This window comes from Medicago sativa, chromosome 7, assembly GCF_051527215.1.
Source record: "Medicago sativa cultivar Bolivia chromosome 7, Bolivia_mono, whole genome shotgun sequence".
Classification (NCBI taxonomy): domain Eukaryota; kingdom Viridiplantae; phylum Streptophyta; class Magnoliopsida; order Fabales; family Fabaceae; genus Medicago; species Medicago sativa.
Genome location: NC_140755.1, coordinates 82,227,780 through 82,249,054, shown reverse-complemented (window position 1 = coordinate 82,249,054; position 21,275 = coordinate 82,227,780). Strand labels below are relative to the sequence as shown.

The 21,275-nt window shown below is 31.9% G+C and overlaps 2 protein-coding genes across 4 annotated transcripts; both read left to right on the top strand.

Moving 5' to 3' along the window:
• The first annotated feature begins 48 nt into the window (after positions 1–48).
• Positions 49–3,846, top strand: LOC146909241 (calcium-dependent mitochondrial ATP-magnesium/phosphate carrier protein 2-like). The gene is made up of 5 exons (XM_085723486.1): positions 49–168; positions 351–782; positions 2,226–3,014; positions 3,101–3,191; positions 3,292–3,846. The coding sequence occupies exons 2-5, from the start codon at positions 392–394 to the stop codon at positions 3,467–3,469; spliced, it is 1,449 nt and encodes a 482-aa protein (XP_085579612.1). The 5' UTR covers positions 49–168; positions 351–391; the 3' UTR covers positions 3,470–3,846.
• Positions 3,847–14,410: 10,564 nt separating this feature from the next.
• On the top strand, positions 14,411–18,690 carry NUDT12 (nudix hydrolase homolog 12). Of its 3 annotated transcripts, none has more exons than XM_085722588.1 (6): positions 14,411–14,832; positions 14,962–15,037; positions 16,445–16,559; positions 16,642–16,725; positions 17,725–17,874; positions 18,072–18,690. In XM_085722588.1, the coding sequence occupies exons 2-6, from the start codon at positions 14,967–14,969 to the stop codon at positions 18,324–18,326; spliced, it is 675 nt and encodes a 224-aa protein (XP_085578714.1). In that variant the 5' UTR covers positions 14,411–14,832; positions 14,962–14,966; the 3' UTR covers positions 18,327–18,690. The 3 variants fall into 3 exon arrangements, with proteins under 3 accessions (XP_085578714.1, XP_085578716.1, XP_085578715.1); XM_085722590.1 differs by having other exon boundaries at positions 14,927–15,037; XM_085722589.1 differs by lacking the exon at positions 14,411–14,832 and having other exon boundaries at positions 14,842–15,037.
• Positions 18,691–21,275: the final 2,585 nt, after the last annotated feature.

The following is a 21,275-nucleotide window of genomic DNA, read 5'->3' as shown; positions in this document are numbered from 1 at the left end:
TATTCTTTTTCATTTATTTCTTTATTATTTCTCTTATTTTGTGTGTTCATCATCTATTCGTCCAAACACAAAAATATTCTTTTCCGTCATGACAACCACCGGCGATCCACCTCATCGCCGCTGGCATTAACCTCACTCTCCACCTCAACACCTCCTTTTCATAACACGGTAAAAAAATTCTCCTCTCTTCACTCTTTCCCGGTAAAAAATTCAATTCGCGGTAAAGTAAAATCGAATATGCTTCTCTTATCACTTACATTAGCGTTACCGAATCCAATCGCGTAATCACTTATTTCAAAACCGCGTTTTCATAATTCATAATAACTAACTTTGTTTATGATCTTTTACAGTGCGGAATTTGAATTGAATTGAATTTTGATTATTTCGCATCATGCCGAAGGAGGAACGAACCAATCCGGTGAAGAAACCGGGTCCAGTAACAATGGATCATGTTTTACTGGCATCACAAGAGACAAAGGAAGAAAGGGATGAGAGAATCAGAAGCATTTTCGCCTTTTTCGATAAGGAAAATCGCGGTTATTTGGAATTTTCTCACATTGAGGCTGGTTATTTGGCTCTGGAGATACCGTCTGAGTATAAATACGCGATGGATTTGTTGAATGCTTGTGATGTAAACAAAGATGGACGTGTTGATTTTGTTGAGTTTAAGAAGTATATGGATGATAAAGAGCTTGAGCTTTATCGGATTTTTCAGGCTATTGATGTTGAACATAATGGTGGCATTTTGCCGGAGGAGTTGTGGGAGGCACTTGTTAGAGCAGGCATGTCTTCTTTTGTTGATATCTTACTTGTTTGATTGTTTTACTTTCTCTTGATTTTGATTTATACTTATAGTTCCCGGCAAAGTAAACCACCAAATCTGTCTCTGACTTTGTAGGACTCTTTCAAATAGGTCCCTTAGATTATAAATATTTCAAAAGCATCCTGACTCTGTCAAATTTTACTCGTATTAGTCTTTTTCAGAGTCGGAAACCAAATACGATAGTACTGTTAAGGACTGAAATTGATAATGACTGGTTAAATATAGAAACAAAATTGATGGTAAGTGGTTAAAATATAGGGACCAGATTGATAGTTTTGAAATATTCATAATTTCATAGACCTATTTGAGCTAGTCTTACAAAGTCAGAGAATAATTTGGTGGTTTACTTGTTCCTGGTATGATAGTTTGAGATGCCTTTATGTGTAATCATACTTATTTTGCAATGGATCCCACAGACTTGGATTAAGGTCACAAACCCATGCATTCAGTTAGTAAATAAGAAGTTGAATGAAAACTGATTGCCTTGATAAATTAGAACTGTTGAATGAATATTGGATGACTCGTGTTCTGATGAAAGTAAATTGAATTCAAGTCAAGAACCTGGAATATGAGTCATTTGTAACCCTACTATAGTGAATGCGTGAACTTATGACTGCAAAGAATTTGATTATGGATTACAACCTGTCATGGTTTGCCCTTTAACCCGTAATTTAGGTAAGCTAGCTCAGTAACTATGCATAATTTGGATAAGTTGTGCCTGAGATGGTTTCAGTAGTTGGACTATTTAGAATAGTGCAACAATGCAAAGTTGCTTAGTAATCTGTTTTGTTAACGTTGCTGTACTTACATTTGTCTAAGGGCCCGTTCGGATAAAGCTTATTTTGAGCTTATGCAAATAAATGAGCTTTATGATTGAGTGGTGAGATTATTACACATTTTGGAATATTCCTTCCTGTTAAGAGGCAATTTATGTATAAAATTTGCTTACCTGCTGCATCGTAGAAAGTTGAAGGGAAAGGGAGAAAGAAAATCATCTGTTAAAGCAACCTTTTCATGTAGCCTAATCGACTAAGTAACTTGCCTGTTTTTATAGGTTCTTTTAATCTGTAGTCGTATTCATAACTAAGCACTGTCATGACATTTTTCAATTGCTCTATGAAATTTTACTTTGAAATCAATCTATCCTTATTGTTTGATTAAAAAAATCACTCTGGTAGTCTAGTTTGCCATTTTATTTTCACGTGTGCTGAATTAACGTCCCGAATTAACGATCGACAACTTACACAAAATAAGCCCATTTGATTTCTAATTTTGATTGCAAATGTTGAAGTTGGATGTAAGGTATCTAATTTATTTAGTGTATTCTTGCTACATAATTTATTTTATGATGTGCTTTTATAGTTGGTTCATTCTATAAACCACACCAGTCTCTCTTTTTCAGGGATTAAAATTGATGATGAGGAACTTGCTCATTTCGTCGAGCGTGTTGATAAGGATCATAATGGTGTTATAACATTTGAGGAATGGAGGGATTTTCTGCTGCTTTATCCTCATGAGGCAACTATTGAGAACATTTACCATTATTTGGAGCGGATATGCATGGTCGATATCGGGGAACATACTGTTATTCCCGCAGGTGTTGGTAAGCATGTTCATGCATATAGGTATCTTATTGCAGGAGGAGTGGCAGGTGCTGCATCACGGACAGCAACTGCACCTCTCGACCGTCTAAAGGTTGTATTGCAAGTCCAAACAACAAGTGCTCGCATAATGCCTGCAGTAAAAACTCTTTGGAAAGAAGGTGGTTTAGTAGGATTTTTTCGAGGCAATGGCTTAAATGTTCTTAAGGTGGCCCCTGAGAGTGCCATTAGATTTTATACCTATGAGATGATGAAGACCTTCATTGTGGATGCTAAAGGAGGAGAGGAAAAGGCTGATATTGGAGGTATGGGGCGGCTGCTGGCTGGTGGTATAGCTGGTGCTGTAGCTCAAACTGCGATATATCCTATGGATCTGGTTAAGACACGACTACAAACATATACTCATGCAAGTGGAAAAGTTCCTAGCCTTGGAACCCTTTCAAAAGATATATGGGTTCAGGAAGGACCCCGGGCTTTTTATAGGGGATTGATTCCTTCTATTGTTGGGATTATCCCGTATGCTGGGATAGATCTAGCTGCTTATGAAACCTTGAAGGAGATGTCCAAAAAGTATATTATTCAGGAAGGAGGTAAAAACAATAAACTTATTTGTTTGTTATCTTCGGTATCAGGTATTGCCTTCAGTTGTGTGTTTAAATTCTGCGATTTTCTATAGAACCTGGCCCTCTGGTACAATTAGGATGTGGCACGGTATCAGGAGCTCTTGGAGCAACATGTGTTTACCCATTACAGGTCATCAGAACAAGGTAAGTTTTTGCCATAAAATGTCTACGTTGTTTTTTAAACATCTATCTTACATTTTTGCTATCTATCGAAAATAGAATGTAAAACAGCTTCTGATTTCAGAATGCAGGCCCAAAGCTCTTATAAAGGAATGGCAGATGTGTTCAGAAAAACCTTGAAACATGAAGGACTTAGGGGATTCTACAAAGGAATATTCCCCAACTTGCTCAAAGTTGTCCCATCAGCAAGTATCACTTACATGGTTTACGAGTCTATGAAGAAAAGTTTGGATTTGGAGTGAAAAAATTTACCGCTTAATTTGATAACTACTATTGACATGGCTGACTGTTGGCAATTATTGGGAATGCTTTTGCAATGAAGACATTGACGACAAAGAATAAAGTCAACAATTGATTATTGTGACTATTGTCTGAATTCATTCTTATATAAATATGACACTAGTTTAAAATTCTTGGGAGGACGAAATTGGTTTGTCCTGCATGGTGCTTCATAAACTAATATGAACTATGAAGCTTCACACATACATTAGCAGATTTTGTTGTATGATAGAGAAGCATACGAAACAGTGTTAGGATCCGATTTTGTAATTGTATTTGTAATAATTAGTGACTCAGATTGATCATCGTACTCTTAAAATTGAAAATTTTATTTGTTCAACACCTCCTGCCTACTTTATCTGCTGGATTACTTCATTAGAAGTTCGCAGGTATTTTGCTCAGAATAAAAGCCATTCCGATTTTGGCATTGGCTATAGTGCTATTTTAAATGAAATTAGCTCAATTTCTGTCTGAGGACATTTGTTATTTGTCCTATAGGAATAATGAATATTGATAAGAGTACAATTTATTGCTCATAATATATAGTCTGCATCCGAATAGTACCAGTAACTAAAAACCAGAAATAGCTACCAATGTCAAATTACAATGCAACTATTATAAACATATTGCATGAGTATTTTGACATGATATATTGAAAATGGAAATGGAGAAGTAAGGGGAAGAATTTGGGTTGATTGGTATATTCACATGGCTCAAATTCTAGAATTTGGAGCATATTTTGTAAGACAACAGGGCACATGAGAGGCATGGAGGGTGGAGAAAGACAATCCCTTGGATTCCAACCCCATCCACATTATAAATAAGGTAAAATCTTCAATCTATTTAAAGTCCACCGCCAATAACACCTTGATCTCAACTATATCGTTGCCCCTCTTAGTGCAATTCTTGAAGATTCTATCATTTTTAGTTTACCAAATAACCCAAATAGATGCATGCCAAATTAGCCAATATCCCTTAAGAAGTTGATTCCTCACCACCACCACAAAGGACAAAATTTAAGGTTGCATCCAAAGGCAAAACATTTCTTTGGACAAGATTAATTTTTATTGGAATACAATCAAAGAGGAGTTTCCAATAAAAAGCCACCACCTTAGACGGTGCCTGACTTTTTTCAAATAAACCGAAACACAACCTCTTCCTAATTACTTAAAGGAACATTCAAAGTCATCAACTCCTCTAACAATTTATATGTTGACCTCACCAAAAAAACACCCTCCCCCTCCCTAAATGACAACCAGTCCAACAACCCCAAAAAACTCACAAGAACATCATTTTCCCACAAAAAAAAATTCCTATGCCACACAAAAGACCAAACTCGATAACCTCATTCAACTCCCATATCTCCCCCACCTTCGCTTCTTATTGATGCCTTAATGCGTGATCCCTAACCGATGTCATCCAAATTCTTTTTTGACCAACAAGATCCAAAATCGTGGTTGGTGTTTGCATGGACATAGACATTTTTAATACATTATGATTATGATTATTTATTCACAAGCCTATAACATCAATCAAAGTGTTATTCATTGGCATATGATATTAACGGTTAATTTAAAAATTGTCATTTCTCACTGTTTTTATCAAACGAGTCGTTACATTTTACAATATTTTTTTTTTCTACTCCGCATTTTATAGTCATTAAATAATGAGGTTTATTTATTAATTTTTTTTTTGTCAAAAACAAGTTTAAGTGAGTTGGTTGCAATATTCATAGCAAACATCAAACTCATACAACATTGACCGAAGCGATGCTCAGTAAGATTCATTTGTCATTATCTGGTCTAGAACAACTAAGTGAGTTGAACATCATATCTTAACTTAAAACTTTAAGCCATTGAGTTTACGAATATTCTCATTTATAAAGTATTCAACATTTACATGAGATTTCTAACTCACACTTGCTACACAACATCTTTTTAACCTAGGGTGTAGGCCTTTTCTTTCCATGTTTTTTTTTGCTGCTGCATTTTTTTAATCGTGTTTAAAAGACACAATGTATTGGAGCAGTTCTATTTTATTCATTTACTAGCGGAAAGACGGGCACGATAGCTCTTTCTACTGTGCTAACGCATGTGCTTATTTTATTATGTTTATTTGTATCATTTTGATTTAAATTTTAAAATGTTAATGAAAATTATTGATATTTGATTTATAAACAAAATATTGTCAAGGCATATACCAATTATTTATGAACTCAACATATTTTGCTCACGTTTGTTACTAATATTTTTACCAGAGGATTTAAAGTCTAATTTTTAACATTATTTTTTGCTCATATTTGTTACTAATATTTTTTTTTTGCTCACGTTTGTTACTAATATTTTATTAGAGGATTTAAAGTCCAATCTTAAACAATATTTTTTGCTCACGTTTGTTACTAATATTTTTTTAGAGGATTTATAGTCCATTTAATATAGTGCTAACAAATCTTTTTCTAAAAGATTTTGAATCCTAATATTTTGTTCACTTTTGTTTCTAATCTTTTTTTAGAGGATTTAAAGTCCAATCTTTAACAATGTTTTTTGCTGACGTTTGTTACTAATCTTTTTTTAGAAGATTTATAGTCCAATCCTCATCGGCTATTATTTTTATTTAAAAAATAATTAAAAAAACTCATAGAGTTGTAAGAAATAAAGCAGGAAAAAACATAAACTTTGGATTGTTTTTTTTGCATAAGTGATTATTGTTCACCTTTGATTTTCTCAAATTCTGATTCATTCATTCTTCTAAAAAAAAGTAAAAACAAAGCTTGAATTTTAATGTTGGCGGAAAGTAAATTGCTCGAAGGATATAACAGAAAGATATTCAATTCATGAAGTGGACCTTAAAGATATTCCATTCATTGGTGCTTCAGAAGTATTAATCAAGCTCTTGAGCCTCGGAACTTTCTAATTTTTTAGAGGTGATGAGATGTGCTATGATGAATTCTGGATCGATTTGAATTCATGAGAACAGACATAAAGAATGCAAATATAATTTTTAAACTTTTTGTGACTTTGATTTGTGGTTAACGGTGGTGGTAAAAGAAGGTTAATGATGACGATTAGTGACATTGACTATTAATCCACGTGTTATTTTATAATTGGCTATTTGTATTTAAAATTAAGGGTATTTTTGAAAAGAAAATTTCAACTCAAAAGTGTGCTGAAAGGGGTAGTTTTCTTTATATATAGTATAGATTTTAGAGTTTATCTTAAGTTTTATGTAACAAAAGAAAAATTGCCCCTCCCCTTTTTAGGATGTTGGTTCCTTCCCGCTTACTCAATATAGTGCTGAGCATGAGAACTATGTATTAATTTTTGTTCGTAAAAGTTAGTTAGACCTAATCTTATAAAAACATTATAAGTTAATTGATAGGATCATGACGGTTAGAATATTGAATCTTTTAATTTTCAAATGAAATAGCCTAATTGTATTACTATATAATGAATATTTGGAAGAAAAACATATTTAAGTCTACCTTATTTTCAAATTAAATAGCCTAATTGTACTATATAATCAATCCGGCTTCCGTATCATGCTTAACCATACCACTATATACAAAGAAACAAATACCAAACACGATAATAAGTTTGAGAAAATTCAATAATAAAAGAGAAAAAGTTAAAAAAAGGGTTAATTATGTTTCTAGTCCCTATAAAATAGCGACCTTGTAAGTTTAGTCCCTACTTAATTTTAATAGCATTTTTAGTCCCTAATTTTGTTTTTCTGCACTGAGTATTAGTCCCTACTCAATTCAAATTTGTTTAATTTATGCTTAAACTCTTAAATTTTTGAACAATTTTTTGCAGACATGTTTAGAACATTACTAAAAGTTCGTCCGCAAAAAATTATTGCAAAATTTGATTTCTACATCCAGATTTTATTACTTTTTATCTTTAACTTTTGTCGTTTTAAAAAATTCATATTTAATTCATTTCATGTCAGAAAATTCTAAATTTTAGTAAACGAACCTTTCATAGTGTTCTAATCTTGTCTCAAAAAAATCGTTCAAAAATTTAAGAGTTTAAGGATAATTAATCAAACTTTGTTTTAGCAGGGACTAAAATTATAAATTTTTTTTTTATAGGGACTAAAAATGCTATTAAAATTAAGTAGGGACTAAACCTACAAGGTCGCTATTTTATAGGGACTAGAAACATAATTAACCCTTAAAAAAATTATAATTTTGTCACAATCTTTGTTTTGTAAGTGCTAAACATATTGATATTGTTCTTTTGCTAATCCTACGTCATGGATTGTCCAAATAATCAAAGCACGTGGATGCTAACAGGGAGCTTTCTGGTTTATACCAACTATATATAGTCTCCCCAAATCAAATTAACAAATAAACTATTGGCATATTCACTTGGATACAAACAAGTCCTATTATATATATAGCTTCATATGCCAATGGTTCTTATGTGTGTCACACTCATTGGTCATGCTGTATACTACAAAAGTGATTGCGACCATTGGTTATAATATTAGTAGTAGTGAAGTGGAAATGCTAATAATCATTAACTAACATCACTTACGGTTTTGCTTAAAAATAATAGAATATATGTGCTCCATCTAATCAACATCGTTACATGACAAAAAGAAATCATTTTGCTCTTAGCCTATTTGGTGAGAGCTTGATGGAAGAAAATACATTCAGCATATGGAGATGTTGCCTAGTTGATTACAACGTGAAAAAACGATAGGTGTCCACTTGGTCCATATATATGTGGATCTTATCCATAATATAACGACACCATGTGGAAAATGAGAGTACCCAATTTTTTTAAACAAAAGAATTTTTTCAGATAAAGCAAGAGTATGACCTATCAAATTGACAATAGGCATCCTAATTAGGTCGATACTCTTAGAATCACAAATCTTTTACAAGTATACTCGACAATTTATTAATAAAGGAGAAAGAAATGCAAAATATTGGGGGTTGTACCGTACCTAAGATAAATGAAATAAAAGACAAGAAGAATGTAAAAAGAGTTAAGGAAATCGAGAATTGAGCAATTCTAGACGATCTTAATTGAGCAATCGAGAATTGCCCCTTCTATCTTCCCTTTTTCTTACCAAACATATGCATTCTATCTTTTGTTTAAAAGCATTAGGGTGCATTCCTTCTTCTCTAACTGAGGATGTTATGGTTTGGGAAAATTCGGCATATGAAAAAATTCTTTTGTTTTTAAAAGATGTATTTTTTAGAAATCGTCTAAAATTGTCTAATTTTTTTATTCCCTCAGCTCTTTTTTGAGTACAATAGCATGGAAAAATAGTATTTAAATAATGTGACACCTAGGTTACCCATGAAAATATGGTAGATAATTTACCCAACCAATAATCATTAATCACATAAATACATTTTCAAGTAGCTAAGATAAACCAGCAAAAAACGTTTAAGGAAAATGCTAACTTGTGCTCTTAAAACACATGTTAAGGATACCTAAAATAGAAATTATGCATTGAAAATTGTGTTTATTTATTTCCCAAGAAGTTAGAAATTAATTTTTCATAATAACATTTAATGTTGCATTGAACTTTTAAAGTGACAGTTAAATAGGAACAAAAATTTTCTCTAAAAGTGACAATTAAAAAGGAACGGAAGGAGTATATGTTACTAATAGAATTCTTAATATGTACCCTAAAAGCACAGGTTAACATGACCTAACCTTTAAATAGTGAAAGGCGTTTACTTGGCCGGTCAACAACTTTTGGAAGTTACCAATTACTCACGACAAAAGACCCCTTCCTGCAATTTTTGTGTCATATATGTGGTTTGAGTTCAGAAAGAGGCCCCATCAATTTAGTAACAAAACAAAAGCATAACAATCAACAAGCCCTGGCCTTCTCATGTATGTGTGGATTATTATATGAGTCGTCACTTTTTATTTTCATGAAGAAAAACAAATTAAACGAGTTGATCTCAAGAGTTCAACAAGATTAGAGCAAGTCTGAAATATTTAGATCACTGACAAAGTTACTTACTAAAGATGTTACCATGTTATACATATTTCATTGTTCACATCTCATATCGTGTCTATGTCAACTATAAGAAGTATGACAACTAGTAGTGACAAATATAATATCAAAATAATGACAAGAATATTCTAAATGGTTGTATAATCAATTTTTGCTAAGATTAAAGGGAGAATAGCACTCCTTCACTAACCCTCAAGATGGAGGAGGTGCCAATGACACCAAATCTTGGAAGTAAGGAATTGATGTTGAGTCGGTGATAGGCTTGGTGAGCAAAGGAGTACGTAGCACATTAGAATTTGGGACACGTAAATTTTCTCATAGTGGGTCGTTAAGAACCAGATAGTTAACACAAAAAAAGAGCGTGTCATATTAAGAAAAACATTGTTAACATCCATTTCCTATTTGGAACATTGCGAATATTGAATTATACATTTTGTAAAGTTATTTTCTTTATTCTTTTCTGGTGTTTGGTTGAACTGAAAATGGTGAAGGTTGGGAAAGAGGCAAGCTTACGGGCCATGGGGTTTAAATATAAGATACGTATATCATTATTGGGACATTAACATTGTATGCAGAACACTCACATGCATGTGGACATGGTTTCTTCTTCCGTTCAGACATGAATAGTAGTATATAATTACGTACTATGCTAATTTATTCACGTTCACATGTTATACCACCAACCTTTAATTATATATACATGCCTTAGACTGTTCTAAGTTCTACTCCCCTAAAGGACCAAACGTAACGAACTCCATTAAATATATGTGTCCTTTTTGCTTCTCTCAGCTAAATTTTGAATGTATGAATTGCAGGTTTATTAATTACCAGGTAATGATGGCATTCTTATTTTTTGTATCACGTGAAATTGGTCGAGATAAATAAAATTCACTTTGGAAAATTTTGCAAATCATTGGATTATAAATAAATTTAGTGGCATTCAATCAAAACTTTTAAAAAATATGAATCAATCTTGTGGTGTTCAATTAGGACAATTAATTTTTTTAGGGCAATGAAATCTCATGGTATTCAATTGAGAATTTTTACAACCTATTCAAAAATATATAAATCTTGAGTGATTATTGTGTTGTGTGAATTTTGTGAGTTTTAGTTAATTCATCCAACAATCTCACTCAAACCCTTGAAATTTTGTTGACTCACAATTTTCCTTTCCTCTACTTGTCTTCAATTTTTTTCTCATTATCATCAACTTCAGTTATAGCCCTTCTTTTTCGTACATACATATTTTCCTTTTTTGTTTTGACCAGCTTGACTCGGATTGAACTAAAGCTTTATAATTTTTTGGGTTAAATATGTTTTTAGTCCCTATAAATATGTCAACTTTTCGTTTTAGTCCCTCTAAAATATTCCTTCGACTTTTAGTCCCTATAAAATTTTCAATCACTACTTTTGGTCCCTATTTTTAATTTAATTTTTGTATTTTTTAATGAAATTATGCAGAAATGTGTAAAATATTATAAAAAAAATTTTCTAAAAAAAATTAGAATTTTTTAACAAAACACAAATTAAATATGAATTTTTAACCGAAAAAAAATATAAAAATTCATATTAAATTCATGTTTTGTTAAAAAATTCTGAATTTTTTTTGGAGTGATTCTTATAATATTTTGAATTTTTCTGGAAAATTTTATTAAAAAATATGAATTCTACATATGAGTTTACTTTAAAAGAGGGACCAAAAGTGAAGATTGAAAATTTTATAGGGACTAAAAGTTGAAGGAAAATTTTAGAGGGACTAAAACGAAAAGTTGACATATTTATAGGGACCAAAAACATATTTAACCCTAATTTTTTTTTGTTGTTGACAAAATTAGGAAAATATATAGTGAGTTAGTTTTTAAACACCATGTGTTTATGAAGTGCAATTGCTGATTTTTTTTTCTTCCTATAAAGTGTACAAGAATTATAGAGTGTCAACCCACTTAGGTTGGTTTGGTGGCGTTGGTTTGAAATCTAGGAGTGTGCTCCTCTCCAAGAAGCACATGTCAATAGAGCGTCACATGTCAATAGTCAATTGCAAGAAGAAACCTCTAAAAAGATGCAGGAAGACTCATTCTCATAAAAAATGCAAGAAGTGATCATACATTGCACTTTGGAAGATCCATTTTCATTGACTCTTGTAACTTTTTGATAAAAATCCTTTGAGTCATTTGAAATCTTTACAAATCATTAAAATACTATGAAATCTTAAAAATAGGTGTTATAAATCCATTAAAATCCAAACTTCAAAATATTAATTGTAAAAGTCTTTTAAACAATTCTTAAAAGTCAATAAAAATCCTATAAAGTCTTTTGAAATCTTTAATCCTTTTTTATTTTTTTTGAAATAGTCTTTTAAAATCTCAATGCAATACCCCTAAGAAGATGGGAGTAGTTAAGTCGAACAAATTAAAGCATGTTTGGCTTATGAAAAATAATGGTTTGAACTTACCTTGCTTATTCAAACGAGTTCAATGCTTACCAAAAAATTTTAACTAAAAACTCAAACTTAGCTCATTCAGCAAATTTGACCAAATACGTATATTAGTGCATTGAATCGAATCATATCAGATTTTTAAAACATAAGTAATTTCGAATTGTGTGCATTTTATTTTTAAATCATATGGTTTTTATTTCAAAACCAATTCAATGTACCACAAACAATCTTAGTTTCACATGATCTCCTAAAAAAAGTATCATATAGTAATCGATTTAGAGACCGAAAATTTTAAATAAAATTGGTCATTAAATCAATCGCTAACATTAGCTACCGATTGTTTAACGACATTTCCTAAATTGGTCGCTAACTCATTTAAGACCGATTAGCTTGTTATGACGACTGAAATAATCTCATCACTTAATCGATTGCCAATAAGAAATGTTTAGTAGTTGAAGAATGATGATGATACCATAAAAACCTATTGGAAAGGATAACATCAAATGCCGGCCTTAAGACATGTCCTAACATGCGGTTTGACTATTTTGATGAGATTTACTAATTGTTTTTGTTGAAACTTTCATGAGAATCAATTAATTCAAAGTATAAGTTGCAAAAGAAACTTCCAGGTTTTAAAGTTCATCATAAATGAGAAGTTGAAGTTGTTTGAAATATCCAGCAATACATGTGCTCCATTAATACTTTTATCAATAAAATCGATTGTAGTATTCAGCTAACATGTCCATATCTACTATAAATGGTAAGTGCTGCGTTCCATAACCGGCAGGTGAGCATTCTCTTGAATTGAACCGATATTATTTGTTGTTGCACGTTAAATTCAACCCCCATAAATATAAACGTTGAAGTGGTTTTTTCTTCATATAAATCATTATTGAAAGTACAATATATTACTTTAGATTTATTTAGATTAACAAAAGAAATAGAAAGAAATGAAATAGTATTAATGTTTTCATAAGAAATATAGGTATGAATGTTAGGGATTATATGGATTTTCTTTCAGTAAAAATGGATTTTTGTATATCAAGATATAGTCAAAATGCTGAGAAAAGGTCCAACAGAAAATCCAATATTGAAAGTTCAGCTTGATTAGTAATTTAGATATGTAAGATGGACACGTTAGACTTTATCCTAAAAATAGATGTTGTTTGTAATTTAATTACTTCCTACTGGTACAAGAATCATATTGATTGAAGAAGTATAACTCATGATATGGTCTAAACACCCTATAGAGGTCGCTAACAAAATTCCAAAGAAAAAAAAAAGAAACATCTAAACATATATTTTCATACGTATACGTATGAACTAGAAATTGAACCATCTATCTACAAGGTGTATAGAGAAACTACCGGTCCAACAAATTTACGTTACAAAAAAGCAAAGATTTAGGAGATTGTCTGCCTTTAAATACAGCAGAAGATTCAGCCTTCAAGTGATGTAATCAAAATTAAACAAAACATAAAATGATTTTAACCAGAAAGTTTGGATCTTAATCTTTTTTAACTAGTGAGGTAAATAGATCAGTCTTCTGATTAAATATCCTCTGCATGGTTGATTGTTTAAGGGGTTCAAAATTCTTACCATTAGAACAAATTTATTGTTGTCCCGTGAGCATAGCTCAGTTGGTAGGACAATGCATTATTATATGCAGGGGCCGGGGTTCGAACCCCGGACACCCCACTTATTCACCTTATAAGGTGAATTCTAGCCACTAGGCTACCTGACCAAAAAAAAAAAAGAACAAATTTATTGTTGGTTATTTTTTTTTTTAAAGGAAAAAAAGTTGTTGATGATGAGTTTTGTTTTTGGTATAATGAACATGAGTTTATTGTAGTTACACGTATATCACAAATGTATAATAGGAGAGAAAACAATTTTTCTCTAAAATTGCGCAATACATTACCCAAATAAAGGGTGGTCTAAATTTACTCACCATGCATTTTAATTTTGTCTCCATACTTTCGTTCCTTTGTTTCTTTTCCGTTGTCTTTCTATCTTTTTCTATTTTATAATCAATAAATATAAAAAATTGACTCCATCGAAGTTTAAAATAAGATAAAACATACGTATAATATCCTGTAAACTCACCGCAAGCTAGCATAAACTTTGAAGTCATGCTAACAAAACAAATACGTATAGTAATTAACCTCTACTTCTCATTTTGTATTTGTATAAATGAATATCGTTTATTTTTGTCAAATATATTTTGTATTGATAGATAGCGATTTAAAACTTTTAAAAAAATATAAATTCATCATTTTGCAATAAGACATTTCTATATTTGTTTTGTTAATCAATATCTTAAGTATCCTCTTTACTATTTTCCTAAACTTTTTAAGAAAATAAATTCATTCACACAAGATTAAGAAATTCCTTTATAATAAGTAAAAAAAAAATCCTTTATAAGAAAAAAAGTTTAAATAATGACGAATTATAAATGGAAGCCATTGCTAAGAACCCGCTTAAAGAAGCTTTTATCCTTCATTTTTTCTCTGTTTTTTCGTGGAACCTTTTCTTCCTCTGTTTTCATTCTTCCAAAACAAGCATCTTTTCTTCTAATCTTTTCCCTTATCTTTTTCCATTTCCGCTGCATAATCTTTTGGACCATTTGTTCTTCTTCTGCCATTTGGACCCCATGCTGTGGAAAAGAAAGAAAAAAAAGCAAACCATTCTCATGAAAACTTTTTCTTTCTTCAAACTTTAACCTTTAACAACGGAATCTTCATTTCACACAAAAAACAAATACACGTGTTTATGTTTAGCCAAAACATTATCATCACCTTTTCCTTGATGCTTCCTATCTCATGCAAAAAAAGCTTTTAGATTCTTCCTAATGAAACCTTCTTTATTCGTTTTCTTCAAGATTTAAACAAAAACGTGACTTTGGTATGTTTTATAATACACAACCTTTGTTTTTGTTTTAACTTTTATAACAAACCCTGTTCCTGATTCTTCTTTGTTTCCTTTGTTTTTCTTCAAGTTGGTGTTTTTATTTTTTATTTTTTGGTTTTCTAGAATCTATGTCGTTTGTGCCAGCAAGAACGGGGAGACAAAGACAACGTTATGAAGACAACCTTCGACTTGTTTCTGGGTAAGTTTTACATTTTCATGACATAGATTCTTTATCTTCAAAATTTAATCTTTTTTCTTTTGTTTTTTTGTTATGACCATGCATTATTGTGCTTATTGATATGATTGAATTGTTTTGTTGCTGGATTTCCATTGATCTTCTTTGTTGCTTCCTAATGGATCCTCTACAATTGTTTTATGGTGTACCTTTTTGCAGAACCGTTAGATTAAGAGAGAAATTCATTGCTTTCTCTTTCATTGCTTTTGTCTAATGTACAAATATGAAATTAATAGCGTGACACGGTTGGCAGATAACTCGTCGTTTTAAAGTTTGTTGTTTGAGTTTAATTTCTGGTTGAGACGTCAATCTCTTAAATAGATCTCCTTACATTGACGGAGTAGTCCCGACTCTCGCTGTCGGGGTACTCTTGGTGCAAAATAAAACAATTTAGTTGAAAGAATGCATTTTCAAAAACAAGGTTGTAGATCTCTTTTCAAAATTTGTAAAAGAAATTAGTGATTTATCTATTAGATCTATGTTTTTTTAATACTTATTAGTTGATGTGAAAATGAAAACATGAGAAGTAACAGGCCTTAAATTATTTTGTTTATGGGATAGAAAGGTTCTAAATAATTGTTTTCTCTGTATGATATTTTAACTATTTTAATCATATTTCATACGGATATGTTCATTACAATCATAAAATTAAATTAGTGGGCCATGTCATTGACTTAAGGTCTATTTAAAAAATGAAAAATAGCACTTCAAATTGCGTGATCTGTTTTGGCTTTTATGTGAATATAAAACTAGACAATTTCTAGATTTATCAGTAACACAGTTTCTGGCATGCAGAGTAGTTAATTGGGGTGGCAGTAGCAATATTTGTTTATGAAATTATTGTTGTGATGTTGTTTTCCTTGTTTCCAAATCCTGTGAGATATGTTTGTTGTTGAAGGTTGGATTCATAGCAGTTGCATGGAAATTTCTGATCTATTCCTTGCTTGAATCATTGATTCTCATTTTTAAGGCATACAATTTTTTTTCAAGTGGACCATAAAATAATGAAAGAAAAAGGGATTAATTTAAGGAAAGCAACTCTTGAATTTTTAAATCTTGAGATTAAACCAAAAAAAATAATGAAGCCATAAAGTGGTGACTGGTGAGTGGGATTTGTTAAAAGAAATAATTTAAAATCTTGCTTATGCAACACATTAAACTTTTACTTTTCATTTTTTTTCACCTCAACATCATCAAGTGGATTTGTTTGATGAGGAAATGATGGAGTAAATCTAAAAGTTTCTAGATCATATTATGAATAGTAGAAAGCACGAATAATGAATAATTTAATCATCTAATGCACCAGTACAAAATTTTGACATTGATGAGAGTTGCAAACTTCAAATTTCTTATGTATTCCATTTCCAACAGATGTATTCCGTATAGATGGAGAAAAGAGAATGCAGATCAGAATGGAAACACTGAAGAAGTAGTAGAAGTACTTATGGTTTCTTCACCAAAACGAGACGACCTTGTATTTCCAAAGGTACTTTGATATTGTCTGCAGTAATAGCTTTCTTCAGCATGAGACCTTTGATACTGAGAAGTTTCATTTTCTACTCTAACAGGGTGGTTGGGAGGATGATGAGACTGTTACAGAAGCTGCTTGTCGCGAAGCTTTAGAAGAAGCAGGAGTTAAAGGAAGACTAAGAGTAGGTTCAATTTCCATCTTTGTATTTGAAGTATTGGTTATAGTCCATCTTGAAAATTTAAGCCATTCGGGAATTACTTCTCATGTTTTCATTTTCACATCAACTAATAAGTATGCAACTTATCCTTAAAAGTGGGGTGGTTGTTTTCGGGATTTGAACTTGTGACCTTTGAGTTAATGACAATAACTTTACTATGGCGCCAAGGCTCACCCTCTAATGAAAATTTGTTAATCTTAATAAATTCTCAAAACATTTCTTTTTTGATTGCAAACTTTTCAATGGTTTGACTTGTAATGCAAACAATGCGCCTACTCTGGAATTTTATAACATGTTACATATGCAACTCAACTTTGATTTGTGTTAGAACAACCCGGTTCAAAAGTAAACGATACGAAAGTATCAGAACAGCAACTTAACTTTAACATTTAGTGGCATCAATTGACATATAATGTCACACCAAGTTGATCCCCAATCTGGTCATATAATGTCACACCTCCTACACTTTTTTTCTCTGCTCGAGCAATGACAGGAGGAGGATTACAGTCATAAACATCAAATCAAAGTCATTCTTGTTATGATGCTTCAGTTCTAGGCATAACTGACTCCTAGTCAAGTTAATGCTAGCATTAACTGTTGGTATGTCAATTGAGAGCAAGAGTTCTACATTGGATGGAAAAGTGGGTGTTGACGATATATAAGTGAGGCGACCTGTAAACCTAACGCCTTAAGGTTTTAGGTTAAGATGTGGTGTCCAATCCACTTGCGTAGTTACTTGTAACCCAAATGTGATGATCCACGAGAGCTCTTCTGACCCAACATTAACAGATCCTCAGTTTGTGCTGCATACTGATAATTAACTGGATGAATATGGAAATGATTCTTTAACAGTCGCCAAGTATTAGGGTTGGGACAATGCAAGTTGTTCTTTCTTGCAATATGGTCTATATTATATTCTTTTGGTACATTTTCTTTAGCTAATTGGCTTATTTTCATTTTCAGGAAACTCCATTAGGAATATGGGAGTTCAGAAGCAAAAGCAGTCAGGACTTGTGTAGCATGGAAGGAGGCTGCCGAGGATACATGTTTGCCTTGGAGGTGACCGAAGAACTTGAGGCTTGGCCTGAGCAGAAAAACCGTGCTCGCCAATGGGTAATTCTAAATAAATCCTTTGAAGAATTTCATGCATCATCAAATTATTAATTTGCAACTTCTACAAATGCATTAGAATCCTTAGGATAATTGCTAAATACATTGCAATTTGTACTTTTTGACATCACATGAAGAATAATATTGTTTTACATTGCGAAATCATCTTTAACCGAGTTGTTGTGCATATTTTCTCTTAGTTAACCATAAAAGAGGCGATTAGACTCAGCCGATATGATTGGATGTGTAACGCACTTAAGGAGTTTACGAGAGTTATGGAAGAGGATACGAAGCTTGAGAAGCAAGACGAGAATGTTGACCCCCCTTCAGTTCTAGTAACCGATGTCTCAGAATGTTATAAAAGATCCTCAAATAAGCAGCACCACAGCGTACCTTCTAAAGCCAATCTACTCCAACGCACATCTCCGGAGATAGCCATCCATTTTAGCTATTGAAATTGCTGTACACATGTGGTATATGTTAATGGATCAATATTGTGCAGTAACTCCTTCAAACTGATAAGAACAATCTGTGAAGTAATGGTTTGGACTTTGGATTTCGTAGTTGTAGGTTCTTTTTTTTTCTTCTTTCCTCAGTGATCATGATGTAGAATATGGTGGTGAAAGTCTCTAAGTGTATAAGGACTTAAAACAGCTATTTGCTTCACCCCAAAATTCATGAATAACTTGTAATATATCAGCACCGTTTGTGAAAATCCTGTTGTCACAAAGGGCAAAGAAGATGTTCCCTTTCAGAACCTACAATTCATAATTTTCTAAGGTGTTGCTATTCAAGCAGCACCATTGGTTTCTTTGTCCATGGTTACCTGTTTCAGTTGTTGTGTTTTCTATGAAATTCATTTCTTTTAGCCATCAACTGATTGAAAATTAAGGCATGCCTTTATATCTTGTTTTTCTTCTTTTTCAATTAGATATTGTTCTACCCTCTTAAGGGGGTCATTACTTCTTTGGTAGATCAATATATATATGTATATATTTCCCTGCATTTTTCTTTTACAGCACAAGACAATTTATTCTTCAAACTGCATCAGATACTAGTGGTTTGTCGGAAATAGATTCTCTCGAGTTTGATTTAGTGTGATCTCCCACCATTCAACTCATTCCATGTAAACACATGTTTCTCTCTTATTTTTTCTTCTGAATGGTGAGTGATCACACTTTTACCACTCGTGTGAAAATTACACGAGAAGATTCATTCACGATTTGTACATATGATAGGTTTTGTTTTTGCTTGTGGAACTATATTTTTTATTAGAGATTATAATTCTAAAAAGAATGAGGATTAAGTATTGGCCATTGCAGGATACACCTTGGTATATGCTGAAAAATATTGCTGAAGAACATCAAATTAAAGAATTTTGTAAACGTATAAAATACAACGATAAGGAGCCAAATTTAGAGCAAACAAGCTTAGAATGACAATCTTAAAATGAATAGATGCATGCATTACTAGCATTAACAAAATAGTTTAGGATGTTCAGAAATGTTTTATACAGTATCAACGAATAAGTACCAAACATTTTTTTTCCACTAAATAAATAAGCTACATGGAACAATTGAGGTTACAAGGAAGTCATAGGTGGTCACAACTATTTGGACATACCATTTAGACATACGTTCGATGATAGGTATTTTTTTTTTTTTAGTGACCAAATAGTGTATACAAAAAACCGTGACCACATAAGTATTTTTGTTGAGGTTATAATTAAAGTCATATCAAATGCAAGCATAAAATATGTAGCTGAATAAGCACCAATGGAGAGAGAGTAGACCAGGTACTAACCACAGCAAAGAAAAATAAAATAATTTTTTGTTGACATATATAGTATAGTTTTAATATGTTTAAGGTTGTATTCTTTTAGACTCAAGTTGTTTTTTTGACCTCGTATTGTAGGAGAGGAGACCCTCTCTAGTAACTGAATAACTTCACTTAAAAGTGAAAGATCTGTTAACATTTTTTTTCCTTCCTAATCTTATGTTTAATTGATGAGGGGTAACCTTAGCACAACTGGTAAAGTTGTTGTCATGTAACTGAAATATCACGGATTTAAGTTCTCGATACAGTCTCTTGTGTAAAAAATATGTTAAGACTGCATAAAATACACCAAATAGGGACCCTTTCCCGAAACTTGTGTATGTGAGAGCTTTAGTGCACCAGATTACCATTTCTTTTTCATTATGTTTAATTGATCTTCCTCTATATGTAATAAAAAACATATAGACAAAGATGAAAGATCTTTTTGTCTAGAGTTACTAGAGAGGAACCCAAGAACCAAACCCTTGTTGCCTAAGATAAGGATGAATACTTATTTTGACCTAAACAAAAGATGAAGACTTGTCACTGTTTATGAATCAGCTAGGTTCATGGTTTTTCACCTACTTTATTGTGTGCTTCACCTGAGAACAACTTGTTTTTCATTTACTCAAATTTGTTTGGCTTATGGAAAAAAATTATTATTTTACATTCAATAGACAAAGGAATACTATTCTTCTCATTTAATATTAAACAAGTTGCAAAAAAAAGATCATGTTGACACTATGATTAGACATATGTGAGCAATGAACATGACATTTTAAGTTAAAAATAGTCAAATTAATGCAAGAGAATGATTTAAAGTTTGAACATTCCAATAAGATTCACATTTCTATAGTAAACTCCTGGACTAATGTGATTAGTGCAAGAGCCATATGCCTGGTCTCTTATAGCCAGGTCCCTATCCCTCGAGATGATCATCCAAATTAACTGTTGAATTGAACATTTCTATTTTCCTTATGCTTTTTATTATATTAAAAAACAAAAAAGTTGTAATATTCACTATTCATGATTTGACACATTTAGTGTTTATAATTTAATTAAGTTTTTAAATGAGTTATTTATTTTTTTGTGACATACTCCCTCCGTCCCGGTTTAATTGACCTACTTTGGTTTTTCACACAGATTAAGAAAAGTGTATAAATAAAGGGGAAAGTGGAATATATTGTATTGGGAATGATAAAAGTAGTATTATTTAGTGTTATATTGTATTGGGAATGATGAAAGTTGTATTGAAAATTGAAATGAGTCAGTTATTTTGGGACACTTTTTTTTAGAAAATAGGTCAGTTATTCCGGGACGGAGGGAGTACGAAACTAGAACCAAAAAATGCTGCTTAGTATAGCCACTATAGCCGCACATGAAGAAAAGGCAATTCCACGAGCATAGATTCTTGTTCAAGGGTGTGTGTTTTCTAGAAAACGACACTATGAACACTCCTCCTCATAAATTCTATGACATGAAAACCACTAAAGGACATAAAGCATATGAATCGGATTGGATTGTCGTTTTGCTTGATAACTAAAGAAGAATAATTAAACTTCCTAGACTTGGAAAATTTGGTCCATGCA